The sequence below is a fragment of the Tubulanus polymorphus genome, chromosome 10, assembly GCF_964204645.1.
Source record: "Tubulanus polymorphus chromosome 10, tnTubPoly1.2, whole genome shotgun sequence".
Lineage (NCBI taxonomy): Eukaryota > Metazoa > Nemertea > Palaeonemertea > Tubulaniformes > Tubulanidae > Tubulanus > Tubulanus polymorphus.
In genome coordinates, this window is record NC_134034.1 from 3,591,227 (window position 1) to 3,606,160 (window position 14,934).

The window sequence follows — 14,934 nt, forward strand, 5'->3', positions numbered from 1 at the left end:
TCGCGTCGGCTGTAATCAAACCGGTGAAGAGGTTTGCACGCTAAGTCGATTCGAATCCCAAATTATCTCGAAAAAAAGTGTTCCGCATTAAGTTTGCCCCCTGGTTTGAAATTAATACCTGTCTATAAAACCGGGGCAGATATTTGATCAGCACAGCAGGGCCGTAGCAGGGGCTAAGGCCCCCTGGAAATTTTGGATGTGGCCTTTTTGCAGATATATTATTGTTATACCTTATAGAACTGCCCTTTTTCGGGCTTTTCTGCCCCTCCTAAATTCAAATGCTAACTACGGCCCTGCACACAGCAGTAAACCCAACAAACTTCAAATATTTAAAAAAGTTGATCAAAAATTGAAATATTACTCAACGGTTTAATATAATACGCGCGATTTTATTTCTTAAGCATTTGTCATAATGCAGGTAAATAAATATTGAATATTTTGACCGAATGGTCGCAACTGCAACTCGCGAACTGCAACCAGTTAGCGTTATCTTCATCCCTCCGCTCATCAGAGACTCCGGCCCGACCAGGCTGATTGCGAAATGCCAGACGCTTCACTGTCGAATGATGTGCCGAACTGCGGAAAAATCGTTAAGGAAAAATTTACACCCTTCAGATTAAATGTTACGAATAGAACGCAGAACCCAGTCAGGATCATAAAACTAGTGTAACCAATAGAAAATGGAAATTTCGCTGAGAGGCGCTTGGGAATGTTCTGCCTTAGCGTTAAGAGTAAAATCTTTTAAATCAAATATAAAAACTTAACTTTTCGAACTAAATTATTTGTCTTAATCTATTATCAAATTGATCGATCATTTCACCTCGTATAATCAATAATAAACCCTGAATGGTTTATAGGCCTACACAATTAAAGCATTAACCCTGTCTCAAAGTATTAACCTGTTCTACACCGCACTGCAGTGTATAAATCAGCGATGGACTAGGTACACCACATCGCGGTATATTGATGATATTAGTTTATTTTTTATCTCTATTGAAAGATAGAAGCACCTGTCAAACACTGTATAAGGCCCCAGACTATTATCGGTCTGAAAACCCTTGTAATGCTCTCACAGACCCAACACCTTTTTTTTACAAAAAAAGATACTTCATCGATAACTCGGCCACTATCGTCCATTGTTGTTGTGGTTGTTCAGCAGACGGGTTATACGTTACTATGGAGATCTGTCCGTTATCTAAGCCACACGCGAGTAAATAACTGAAACAAATAGATTACACGATATCAGACTTAGAATTGACTCGAGGACCCACTGACTTCTCTATGATTGAGACTTGACTCAGTAAAACCCTTTTTTTCGCTCTTGGCAGAAGGTGTGGTGAGTTTGTATGACACCAAAACAGATGCGGTGAGTTAGTAAGGGACACCAAACAGGTGTGGTGAGTTAGTAAGGGACATCAAAACAGCTGTGGTGAGTTAGTAAGGGACATCAAAACAGGTGTGGCGAGTTAGTAAGGGACATCAAAACAGGTGTGGCGAGTTAGTAAGGGACATCAAAACAGGTGTGATGAGTTAGTAAGGGACACCAAAACATGTGTGGTGAGTTAGTAAAGGACACCAAACAGATGCAGTGAGTAAGTAAGGGACACCAAACAGGTGTGGTGAGTTAGTAAGGGACATCAAAACAGGTGTGGTGAGTTAGTAAGGGACATCAAAACATGTGTGGTGAGTAAGTAAGGGACATCAAAACATGTGCGGTGAGTTAGTAAAGGACAACAAAACAGGTGTGGTGAGTTAGTAAGGGACAACAAAACAGGTGTGGTGAGTTAGTAAGGGACATCAAAACAGGTGTGGCGAGTTAGTAAGGGACATCAAAACAGGTGCGGTGAGGTAGTATGGGACATCAAAACATGTGTGGTGAGTTAGTACGGGACATCAAAACATGTGCGGTGAGTTATGAGGGATACCAAAATTCATCAAATCAAATTTATCATTTCATTTTACGCTCAGCTGATTTAGGAGTTCAATTTGTATAACGAAACTGAGTCACCAATCTGAACCAATAGTTTACGTGTTTGGAGTTGATTTTATATACATTTACCTATTTTTCACCATAACCGGAGCACAGTGAACTGCTGTCACCGAATCTTTCAGCTCGAGTGCTGGAGTTTGAGGGGTCACAAAACCGAGGCAGCTATCACCTGCACCACCCTTAACTCGCCAACTTATAACCTGCAAATACCGTAGATAATAATCAAACGTCATAACGACCACGATAGAGTCGAAAAAAGCTTCTCCCAGCAAGTGAGGATCCACCAGGTGTCGCTAGAGTGCAGAAGAACATTATATACTGTAATAAAGGATTGTGGCAAGTGAGGATCCACCAGGAAATCAAGGGAAATATCCCATACAGGGGACAGTTCATTAAGTTTGACGCAAAAAATAGTACCTTTTTTCAAGGTCTTATCTTGTGTACACACAATGTACTATATTAGCAATGACCTCCTGCCTAACGAACGCAATGATTGATTGTGTAGTATGAAACATAAACAAACACCTGTTGTCTACCGGTCTGTTCTATTCTTTGAGACTTAAATTATCCCGCCATATAGCTTGCCCCTCCTGGATGGATTTACTAGGATGCACCTTTTAAAAGGGGTATTGAATTCACTATATTGTTCCAGACTCATGGCTGAACAACTACCTAGATGAGAAGCCAGGCTACTACAAGATTATACAGTAGAAATTAGTGCACTTCGATTTATTAACTACGTGTGTACACAGAATGTACGTTCTTGCCGTTGAGATCCTACCTAGGGCTTGCGTACGTACTTAATGAACGTTCCCAAAACAGGTCTCATCCACTAATAAATGGACTATAGAAATTATTCTGATTTTATGAGTATTTTGATATTTTGGGAGCAGTTCTTTTGCAGTTCTTAAAGAGTGGTAACTAAATACTAGTTGCAGTCAGTTCTGTATATCTGACTAATGAAAGACCGACTGTTAGCCAGGCCAGCTTTGCGCGGCATAACTAGTGTTGCCCTAAGTACAAGGGAATAGCACGGAAAGGGTTAATTCAATTTCACCTTTTTATCACGCGATGCTGTGAAGAAATATTCGTCGTCCGGCGACCAGCAACACGACCAGATTATTCGCGAGTGAACGGACGTTTTCTTATCGGTAAATGCGCAGCGAATGAAACTTCCATCTGAAAATAAGATCTGAATAAAAACGTCTAGCCAGGTTACTTCGTTCAACACAATCCCCTTCACGTCACGCATTTTCTATAAATCAATGATGACGAATTCTAAAATACGAAAGAGAATTTGAGGCGTAGTTGTGTTCGGAACGAACCAATTAGGCTTTTGTTAACCCTTTCAGTGCGTTTACACCGCATTGCGGTGTACGAATCAGTGATGGATTTTGCTAGTACACCGCACTGCGGTGTATTGATTTAATTAGTAATTACTAATTATCTCTCTTGAAAGATGGCAGCACCTGTCAAACATAGTGAAATACTAGTAACTAACGATACACTGCACCGCGGTGTAGACGCACTATAGTGCTATTCCCGTTATTCAACACACTAGGGTGGAATTTTTCAGAATTTTCAAATTATCTTCAGCACTATAGGTATCAATTAGCCAGCACTGAAAGGGTTAACTCAGTTTAGAGGCAATAGAATTGTTTCATGTGACGCAAATGAATGCGACAATTTAGATTTTCAGTTCAGTAAGATGACGGAATACGACTTCTACCGTTGAGCGCATTTTGGTTGAGTCGGTTCACTCCAGCAGCCCAATCCTTGTTCTTGAATGCTTTGGTTTGTTTTTCTCTCACACAGGTTTATGACAAAACATATACATGTACAGTATATGAGTAGTACTATAAAGGTTAACTACTATATTTGACGCACGAGCTTTCGCTACTAATGTATAGAAGCTTCATCTGCTGTAGTTTCATCAGGTGAATGACCTGATGAAACTACTATACATTAGTAGCGAAAGCTCGTGCGTCAAATGAAATAGTTAATCTACTTAGTACTAATTGCCTGGTTGTATTCATTCTACACCCGGTTAACACCGACACCCCTCGATAAAACATTATATGTGCGGATATAAGTAAATCAGTATACAGACAAGTCCAAACAAATGTAATTATTGCGTAAACCTAATTGATTTTTCTCTAAACAGATGCTCCTTTGGTCATAACATTTTTATTTCCTGTCCAGGAAAAACTGAATTCAACAACCTCTTGTCGGGAAAGTCTTCCTTTTTGGAAAATCAATATGATTACCTACCTTCGTCAGATCTAGTAAACAAACTCCACGTTCTATCGCGTGAAACGGACAGTAAATATTTGCCGTCGTACGAGAACGCCAGCTGAGTCACCGTTAAACTATGGCCCGGCAACTCACAGATTTTACGATAGGTCAACAGATCCCATAAAATGACGACGGCGTGGTCCGGCTTCGCTGCCTGCAATATCAATGTTCACAAATCATAGTCCGGTTTCACAGTAGACTCCTGATTCAGTAAAGTAATGGTTAGTCTGTCATTGACTTAAGTAATTCAGCAGGGGCAGATCCAGGGAGTCCATCAAATTCTTTTGAGCGCCCTTTTTTATTTTATCGAAAAAGATTATCGGTGCATTTCAATGTGGGAGTACGCTTAATATTGCCTTTTCAGACTTCAAAGCGCCCTTTTGGGATATGACAAATTCCTCGAAATTAGCCACATGATTTGCTTATGTTCAGCAAAATTATGATCGACTTTCTCATTTCCACAAGTGTAACGATTCAGTAAAATCGTGATTATGTTCAAACGACCTTTTCATTCTCAATTACTTCAACTATTCACTAAAATTACGATTATTTTCTAATGATGAACTTCTCCAATTTACTTGAAAATTATTCTGTAAGGCTATGATGAGTTGCTTATAACAACCTTTTTACAACCTAAATGGCGTCAACAACTCAGAAAAGTTATGGGGCCAGTTGCTCAATAGTTGGAGTTAGAATTACCCAGTGGATAGTTGACATACTGACAATTGAAAGTACATTGTTACTATGGTATCTATCGGCCGGTTATCTTTAACCAAAGCTAACCCTGTTACAAATGACAACCTTCTCATTCTCGATGACTATTCCTGGAAAATAATGGTGATTTTACTAACAATGACCTCCAGATTCTAAATAACCTTAACCCTTTCAGTTCGTCTACACCGCAGTGCGGTGTATGAATCAGTGATGGATTTTGCTAGTACACTGCATTGCGGTGTATTGGTGTGATTAGTAATTAGTTTTTATCTCTATTGAAAGATGGCAGCACCTGTAAAACATAGTGAAGTACTAGTAACTAACAGTGTAGACGCACTATAGTGATATTCCCGTTATTCAACACACTAGGGCGGAATTTTTCAAAATTTTCAAATTATCTCCAGCACTAGGATATTGATTAGTCAGCTCTGAAAGGGTCAAAACGATTGATATTTACCTTACAAGCGGATGCAAGGAGAGTTCCGTCGGCATTCGAAGCCAATGCGAAGATCTCGTTGCCGTGGCCGTATAATTTCTGTACCTCGGGCCACAGCGTATTCTGTACGAGGTCACTTTCCACAGGTGGTTCTACAAAAACAAATTAATTTTTCGAATATACAATTTTGACCAAAAGTAAACACATCAGTCTATATATCAAGCCAATCAGATGCGTTTTTACCAGCATAACCATTGCTCTATAAATATCACACATCTGATTGGCATATCGCACATCTGATTGGCTAAATATATAGACTGGTGGGCTCTGAGCAGGAACCTGTCCGCCCAAGAAATCATGGGCCATATATTAGACCAATGAAGGGTTTGTGGCCAAGGTTTGTATTGTCCTGAGCGCCAGTGGGGGGACAATCGAACTCTGGCAAGCGAGGATGCAGTTACCTTGAAATTGTTTTGGCAGAAAATACGCATCTTGGTCGTATTCGCTAAGACTAGTTTTCTCCGGTCGAGGCTGGGTCTGCTGGTCACTCTGGTAGACGGCTTTATTCGATAAGCCTAACGCTGGCACGCTGGCGCCCTCTGGCAGATCTAATTTTTCCTGAAATTCCAGAAAACGTTGTACTACTGGTACTTGTAAATCGCAAAAAAAATCGCCCTCCTCAGACTCTCACTCAGGAGTTATTCCCAACTCGGGGTAGAATTTTACCTTTCACAACCACAGTAAGAGACAGAGTCTACTGTATTTCTCAAACTCTTACTCAGGATTTGACACCAACTCGGGGTAGAATTTTACCGGTCTCAACTTAACCGCAGTAAAAGAGACAGAGTCTGCTGAATTTCACCAACTGAACTCGGTATTTGGCACCAACTCTAGGTAGAATTTTACCAGCCTCAACTTTACCACAGTAAGAGACAGAGTCTACCGTATCTCAAAAACTCTTAGTATTTGACACCGACTCCAGGTAGAATTTTATCAGTCTAAACTTTACTGCAGTAAGAGACAGAGTCTGCTGTATTTCTCAAACTCTTACGCAGTATTTGACACCAACTCGGGGTAGATTTTATGCAGTCTCAACTTTACAGCAAAAGGGACTGTATTTCTCACAATATTTTTGCTCAGTATCTGACACCAACTCCGGGTAGAATTTTACCAGTCTCAACTTTACCGCAGTAAGAGACAGAGTCTATAGCATTTCACAAACTCTTTCTCAGTATTTGTCTGACACCAACTCGGCGTAGAATTTTACCAGTCCAAACCTTACCACAAAAAGATACAGATTCTACTGTATTTCACAAACTCTTACCCGGCGTTTGAATCCATTCCGGGTAGAATTTCACCCGTCCATAAATTCAATCACAATCAATTTCTTACTTACTCTTTTCTCTAAATCTCCCGATACGTCGATCTCGCAAATTCTCGCGTAATTTTCCAAGAAGTTTTTCGGCGCGTCAAAAATCCGTATGACCTTTTCGTCGGCACCCGACGCGAAACGATACTTGTTGATCATCGTCAAACACTTCAAGTCGTATCCGTGAACCTGCGGCCGCGCGATTTCATGCCATACCACCTGCAAATATAGTAAGGTAGTGAGCGTACATGGTCGAAAAGTGGGGGGAGGGTCAAAAAGGAGGGGGAGAGGTTAGTTACTGAACTGTGACAGATTGAAAAGGGAGAGGAAGTAGTAAAGGGAAGGAGAGCGGGATAACGAAAAGGAGGTCATGACTAAAAGGAGAGGCAGTCAGAAGCCAGACTGAACCGTAGTTTGGACTATTTACATAAAGCAATGGAGAGGGGATGTCGAAATAAGGGAAAGACTATGAGCCAGATGCTCCTAAGTTGGTTAGAGTTAACCGATGGATAGTTGACATAGCGACAATCAAAAGTTCATTGTTACTACAGTATTTATCGGCCGGATATCTTTAACCAACTTTTGCTCGACTGGACCCGGAAATGACGAAAAAGAGAGGGGTGGCAGAAGGCAGATAGTGACACGAGGGGCAGTCAGTAACCTGACTGCACTTCGAAACTAATGTTTCAGGGAGGTTGAAGGTGCTAAGCCGCAATAGCATAATCTCAGAAAACTAAAGCCCAACGCACACAACGCAGGGCAACAGAGAAACATTGTTTCTGGAAACAATGCTTCCAAGATCAAACATGTTTGATTTGACGAAATGGGTTTCGGTCTCTTGTTTCCGTGTTTCTTGTTTGCAATTGCATTCGGCTTGATAAACTTTAATACAATATCATAAAAGAACGAACCTGTTTATCGGGTTTAATCCAAGGTGCGTGAAGCCTGGTCGTCTGATCCGTACTGACTGTTAATAAATACTGTCCGTCGATCGGGTCCCAGGACATGTCCTCGACTGAATTAAAATGGCCGCTTAAAACGACCCCCGTTCTCCACTGACTGTCATTCTAAAAAACGAAAAAACAAAGATGAGCATCATTAAACCGATAAAATCCCGGATATCAATTCAACCTCAGCCCGCTACTGGATCGTGTTTAGGTTCCAATTCTTCGCATTACCTGAGATAATTTCCACAAGTGGAATCCGCCTTGATATCCATGAGACAGAATACTGTAACCATCCGGGCCGAACTGACAGCCGTATAGACCTAACGTGTTTCCTCCCACTTCACCAACCCGTACCTGAATAGAGAAACATGATGAGAACAAACATTATGGTGAGTGAGGGCCCACCAGGTGTCGCTAGTGCTCTGTACTAGGACATCAACTACCGCAGCAATTGTGGATTCCACTTGTGGTAAGAGAGGGCCCACCAGGTGTCGCTAGTGCGCTGTACTAGGACATCAACTACCGCAGCAATTGTGGATTCCACTTGTGGTAAGTGAGGGCCCACCAGGTGTCGCTAGTGTGCAGCAGTAGGACATCAACTACTGCAGTAATTGTGGATTCCACTTGTGGTAAGTGAGGGTCCACCAGGTGTTGCTAATGTGCAGCAGTAGGACATCAACTACTGCAGTAATTGTGGATTCCACTTGTGGCAAGTGAGGGTCCACCAGGTTTCGCTAGTGTGCAGTAGGACATCAACTACAGTGACAATAGAGGATTTCACTTGTGGCAAGTGAGGATCCACCAGGTGCGCTAGTTTTCACTTTTTCTTCTACCTTTCTATTAGAATCGAATCAACTTTGGTCCTTGAAGTATATCATCAAAATGTACTAAATGCCGAGAGTAGAAAAGTGAACACTCATATCTTTTCACTGAATTGAAACTGATTTGTATGTTACATGAATCCAACTGTTAGTCCCAACATCCAGTTGCATGGTCCCTGTTATCATATGAAATGGAACAAACCTGTTCTAACCAAACGCCGGTTTCCGGGTCCGGATTCCAAACGATCATCGTTTTATCCATACTCGCCGACAACAGACGCAACGGTCGACGCTGAGATTTCCCCTCGTGCGGATCGCTTGGTTCACGCTGAGATTTTCCCTTTAATTTTCTCTGCCAATGAACGGCGTATACCCAGTTGTCGTGACCGGACAAAACAGTCTCCAAAACAACGGCGTAGCAACATTTCTCACCTAGAACAAGTAAATGATAATGTTTAAGGTTTTTTATTTCAAAGAAAAATTTTTTCTAAATTTCACATCGTCCTTTGACCAGTTTCTTTTTACCACCTTGGGAATTGAAGTTAAGCTCAGAAATAAAATGAATGCTTAATAATCATCAGTGGTGTCTAGTTCATGAAGGCATTCTAACTTATCGAAGAAACTAGGGCTACGAGGACGGACACCGTGCCCACTCGGGAAGTAGTTCGAAATGCTCAACAATATGATGATTTCGATAATATGTAACATCCTCTGGTGAACATTATGTACAGAAACCAAAGACCTTGATTTTCCCCACAGCTTCTCATCAGCTAAACATTTGCTATTGATTGCGGTTACACAATATGCCCGTGCATGCGCAATGAAGTATTGGGATTCAAAAAACCTACACTAAATTGTCTGTCGTCCTAGAAATTAACAAGTAACCCAACCAAAATATTTTGTTCGATTTTCCCCAACCCAAACTATTGTGACGCCGATCCATAGATTTTGGATGCTCCACACTTGTTTTGGATGCCTCAGGTTCGTACATTACCTATAGACACCCCGCTTATAAGAATAAATCTTTTTTTTTATTTGTTTCAAAGAGAAACTCACTTACCGTTATAACTGAATGTGAATATATTTTCCTTCAATTTGATTTCGTCCGACAATGAAAGCTGTTTGATATCGCGCTGTTGCTCGGCAACAATGTCTGGATCGCGTTTCGAGAATTTCCATATTCGAATGAAGCAATCTTGCGCCGAACTGGCCAACAGAATTTCACCAGCCTCTACGAAAAATAAACTTGCAAGTTACCATCAAAAATGTGTTTCACAAAAACACTTTCAAATGTTCAGTTCAATGCAGGTTTTTTGCGATGATTGGTAGTTTTTGCAATTCTGAATTACTGATTCTAAATTTTCTTCTAAAGTTTATATGAAGTTATATGAGTTTATCAGAAGTTTATATGACTTAGGTATCAATGCCTGGAACCTGCGCCCTTTCAGACATTAATTATTTTACATTATAGCGAGTGATGCGGCACGATTTATGTGGTACAACTCATCATATTACCACCTTATTTCATATGAAAGCCTTGATTTTTTACTACAAAATATCACAAACAATACATGAAAATCAACTGGGAATGAGCCGATTCTGTATCGCGATAAATTTGGATTTTTCCCATAAATTTTCTGAAGAGTAAAAGACACTACGTAGTCAAATTCCCGAGTGCTAATGGGTTAAACGAAATGTCCCAGACTCTTTCTAGTTCCATTTGAGTGGGATTCTCAATTAATGATGATAAGAGTATCGAAGGTCCGATGAGAGGGTGCAGGTTCTACGCTTTGAGTGAGGCGATATTCCGAGGCATATGGAGCGTAAGATTGTGATTTACCGTTGACTGTAAACTCTAAACCCCTGATCCAATCTTCGTGGCCAGTTAACGTGTGCACCTTAACGAACTAAACAAAAATATAAAGTCCGCGCATTAAGAAAACCCGACGATGAAAATTCATTTTTGTGAGGAATTTCTTCGAAGATTCTTATACCCGTTTATTTTGTTCAATGAATAGATGAATTTTCGAATCATCGGCTCCGCAAGCGAGCAGCGGTACGTTAGTCGCCGGGATGGTTATAAACGCCAGCGCCAAAGCGAAACCGGTACCAAAGGAAAGACTCTGCAAACTGTCGAATTCATCTGAAATACACAAAAAAACAAAATGCAGGGTCCCTACATATCAGTCATTCCAGAAATCAAGGGACTTTGCGAGGACTTTTCGAGGAGAAAATTTCCAATTTTGAGGAGTGTCTGCATCGCTGTCATATTTCTATTACAGTAGACTGTGCCTAAATCAGTACTGTTTATCTCGGTAAACCATTCAATTCAGTGGAATCTGTGGCATATGACTACTAACTTGCCCTAAAACCTTAGAAGTTTTCCAATTTCTCAAGATTCAAGGGGTTTTCAAGGACTTTTGGGCATTTTGCTCAAATTCAAGGATATTCAAGGACCTTGAAAAACAAATTCTGTTTTGGATTTTTCAAGGAATCAAGGAGTCGTAGTTACCCTGAAACGGCTGCTTACATAATTCACCCTATGACATCATCAAAATGCCCCAACAGCTCAGCACAAATAACCGAATTCAGTCTTAACGCATTTCACAATTCACAATGTGGGTGGGCATCTTCAAACTAGGAGCAAATAGTGACAGCGATTCTGTTAACTTGCTTTGGACTACAGATCCCGACTAACTGACACATGGACTAATAGTGAAGCGATTAACAAAAGCACGATTAATTTTGTCAAAAAAAAAAGGAAAACGGGTCTAGAAATTCCTGCGAGTTATCGCATTCTAAACAGTGGGGATAAAACTTGGCTTGGACGAATTGTAAGAGTTGTTACCTCGTCCCAAACAATTAAGGGGTTTAAATACAAAGCATATTCTAGGCAAAGGAGTACTTTTACTTCAATTTAAAATCGAATATAAAATTTCTCAAGAAAACCACTCACAGAAATCTGGAAATTTACAAAGTCTTTAGGGGGTGGGGGTGTTACCGTTGATCCCTGGATCCCCATTGCGGATTGTTCTCAAATTGCCTATTATATGTGGATAGCATAACAATAACAATCTAAAAGAAATGGTCCAATCTCACGATGGTTTAACCCTTCCAGTGCGTCTACACTGCAGTGTGGTGTACGAATCAGTGATGGATTTTGCTAGTACACCGAACTGCGGTGTATTGATTTAATTAGTAATAACTAATTATCTCTCTTGAAAGATGGCAGCACCTGTCAAACATAGTGAAATATTAGTAACTAACGATATACCCTGCCAGGGTGTAAACTCACTAATGCTATTCCCGTTATTCAACACACTATGGTGAAATTTTTCAGAATTTTCAAATTATCTTCAGCACTATAGGGTATTAATTAGTCAGCACTGAAAGGGTTAAAAATGCTCACCTTTTCCTTCATCACGCACGGAGATGTGTACAGTAGAGTCGACTGAAGCTGAAGCGATTATAGTCCGAGGTTTCGCTGGTAATAATTCCTCATCGGCGCGATATGCGTAGACAGCGGCTATACAATCAACAGCCTGTTTGTGACCGCTTAGAGTCGCTACGCATTCAAACTGAAAATAAATCATAAACCTTACGATTAACAATTGAACTCGTGGCAAGCGAGGATCCATCAGGTGTCGCCATGGAGCAGTAGGACATCAACTAAAGGATTGCACTAGTGACACGTGAGGATCCACCAGGTGTCACTAATGTGTAGTAGGACATTAACTCAAATTATTATGACAGCTGCCTTAGTTGATGTCCTACCAGTCCCACTACTGCGCACTAGCGATAGAGGATTCCACTCGTGGCAAGTGATGATCCACCAGGTGTCACTAGTGTGTATTTGTACATCAACTCCTTCCGCAATAGAGGATTACAATTGCGGTGAGGATCCAGCAGGTGTCGCTAGTGAGCAGTAGGACATCAACCACAGGATTTCACTAGTGACACGTCGAGATCCACCAGGCTTTGCTAGTGTGTAGCTGTACATGAACTACTCCCGCAATAGAGGATTACAATTGCGGCGAAAAATCCACAGGTGTCGCTAGCGTGAGTAGGACATCAACTAGCGCCTCAATAGAGGATTTCATTTGTGGCAACTGAGGATCAATAGGTGTCTCTAGTGGTAGTTTTTGAGCTTTAAATTGCTTCTACATTTCAATTAAAATCCGATCAACTTTTCTGTGAATTAAATCAATTATCAATGAAAACTTTACCGGTAAAAAACACCGGGAGAATAAAATCAACTTTGAATATCCGACCTGATTGTTTGAATTTCTCTTCCAAACGTTCACCGTTTTATCAGCGGATCCTGATACGAATTCGTCCTCGTGTAGCTGGTCCGGGCGCGGTATCCACTGGATACAGTTCACTCGATCCCGGTGACCTGTGACGACTTCAACAACTTTATTAGCCTGAAACACATTTTGACGTAGAATATGAATCGGGGACATCAGAAGAGTAAGGACTGCAGATCTTTGGTTAGATCCAGGAAACTCTGCATCTTTTCACGACGAATACTCACGCTGGTGTCATAAATATGGCAGGCGTTCGCTGAACCGTAGCAAATAAGCTCGTTGAGACCCCAGCTGGCGCTGTTTGGGGTCCGATTGCAGCCTGAAGAAACGTAAATCGTGTCCACTAATTTCTTCATGGGCGCCGCCATTTTGTCTCAATCGGGGGTCACATGACTTATATCTATTTAGCCAAATCTAATTCAATTCAAAATAGCTTTATTGCGTGGCAATGACTTTTCTTACATTTTCGGTTTAAATGTTACATACTGTTACAGGGAACGACATATAAAAGATACATAACGAAAAGGTCCAGAACAAAGTATAAGCTTAAATCTACTAAAATCAAACAAGAAAATTAACTTTAATAAATTATTTGACGCCTGCGAAAAAATGTAGAATTTCTGGCTAATGTGGAATTGCAAATTTGAAATCGAAGTTTTAAGAAATTTGGGGAATTATGAGATTTGGCGATTGGGTAGATGATACAGTCTTCGACTGGTCTAATTAAAAAAAAATTGTCAACTTGTGACCGACTTCGATTCACTTTTGCTCTAAGCTGGTCTGCAACTTCATTGCCTCCATGGTTGAAGAAAGAGCTCTTCTGATGTCTGCTTCATCAAGACTTCGAGCATATCGTGTAGCCAGCCGGCCCGGTCCCGGGGCCCGGTTTGGCTGTCACTCGATATCCTAGACTTGAGTCTGGGTTGAAGTAGACATCGTCATTTAAATAACTTATTCATGTTATTCTGTATGAATTACCCATGTGTCTTGTATTTTGTATTTTCTTATTCTAAAATTTGTAACTTTATTGAATTTGGGAATTTCATCCCGGAATTTCAATGTAATAAGGATCAATAAAGTACTGAATTGAATTGTCACCTTATACACATGCCATCAGTGGACGCGGAGCCGTATATGACAGCTATGCTATTATAGATTGCTAATCTCATGAAACCTGCATATCCCTAATATCGAACATATTTTCTAAAACATTTGAATATTGAAATTATTTGTTTACACGTTTTTATATAGACCGCTTGTAGCCGCCGATGAAATTCAAGCCGGCCCTACTCAGATCGTAGATAGCTTCGTCACTCCACTAGCATCCCCATGTCAGGGTCTGACTTTTATATCAGACTTCCAAATCGTGTATACATCCGCCATTTAACCGAATTATCCGATTTACTTATCATTTCTATTTATGCCTGCCGCTCCTGATATAATCATACATCCTTTACTATTACAATACCTCTTATCATGATATTCAATGCAATATAACATTTCGACGTTCAAATAGAGGTCATTATATAATCACAGGGAGCCATTCTACATCTTTATCAATAATATTTTACCAAATAGCTTGTATGTGTATACATAAACCTGTGACGTTTTGCACATCGATTTACGGTTGTCGTTTGTAAAATGACGCTGAATGGTTAACATTGTTTAAGTTTCATAATGGTAACGTTTTATAAGGCGTCAAAAAATTAGTCGAAAATGAAATCAACGAAAAACTATGAGGCGAGGCCGCTCGAGGAAAGGATCGAACGGCTCCGATTTCAACAATACATATATACGGTAGTTAAAATTCGATGCGAAAAAAGATAACTTCTCGTCGATATTATGATGAATAATCGGTGCCTCTCCCAGTTAGCGGAGCCTTGTCAGCCTTTGCTGATTTCAAATATAATCAAATATTTGAATGAATTACACCGACGAGTGCCCCATCATTCTAAAAACCCCGATTAATGATTTTTATTTGGGAAAAATTAAGATGATTGATAAAGTTAAGGCGTATCGCGTATGCGGCCCAACCGGGGTGGCCCGGCAGTACGG

General features: G+C 40.6%; 1 protein-coding gene across 1 annotated transcript; it reads right to left on the reverse strand.

Moving 5' to 3' along the window:
- Positions 1–386: 386 nt before the first annotated feature.
- On the reverse strand, positions 387–13,245 carry LOC141911680 (elongator complex protein 2-like). The gene is made up of 17 exons (XM_074802679.1): positions 13,107–13,245; positions 12,844–12,996; positions 11,982–12,150; positions 10,567–10,715; positions 10,413–10,479; positions 9,633–9,803; positions 8,775–9,004; positions 7,983–8,105; positions 7,716–7,871; positions 6,832–7,023; positions 5,897–6,053; positions 5,457–5,587; positions 4,262–4,439; positions 3,048–3,169; positions 2,060–2,190; positions 1,108–1,218; positions 387–576 (listed from the first exon to the last, which is right to left on the reverse strand). Exons 1-17 carry the CDS (start codon positions 13,233–13,235, stop codon positions 408–410), a joined length of 2,538 nt encoding a protein of 845 aa, XP_074658780.1. The 5' UTR covers positions 13,236–13,245; the 3' UTR covers positions 387–407.
- Positions 13,246–14,934: the final 1,689 nt, after the last annotated feature.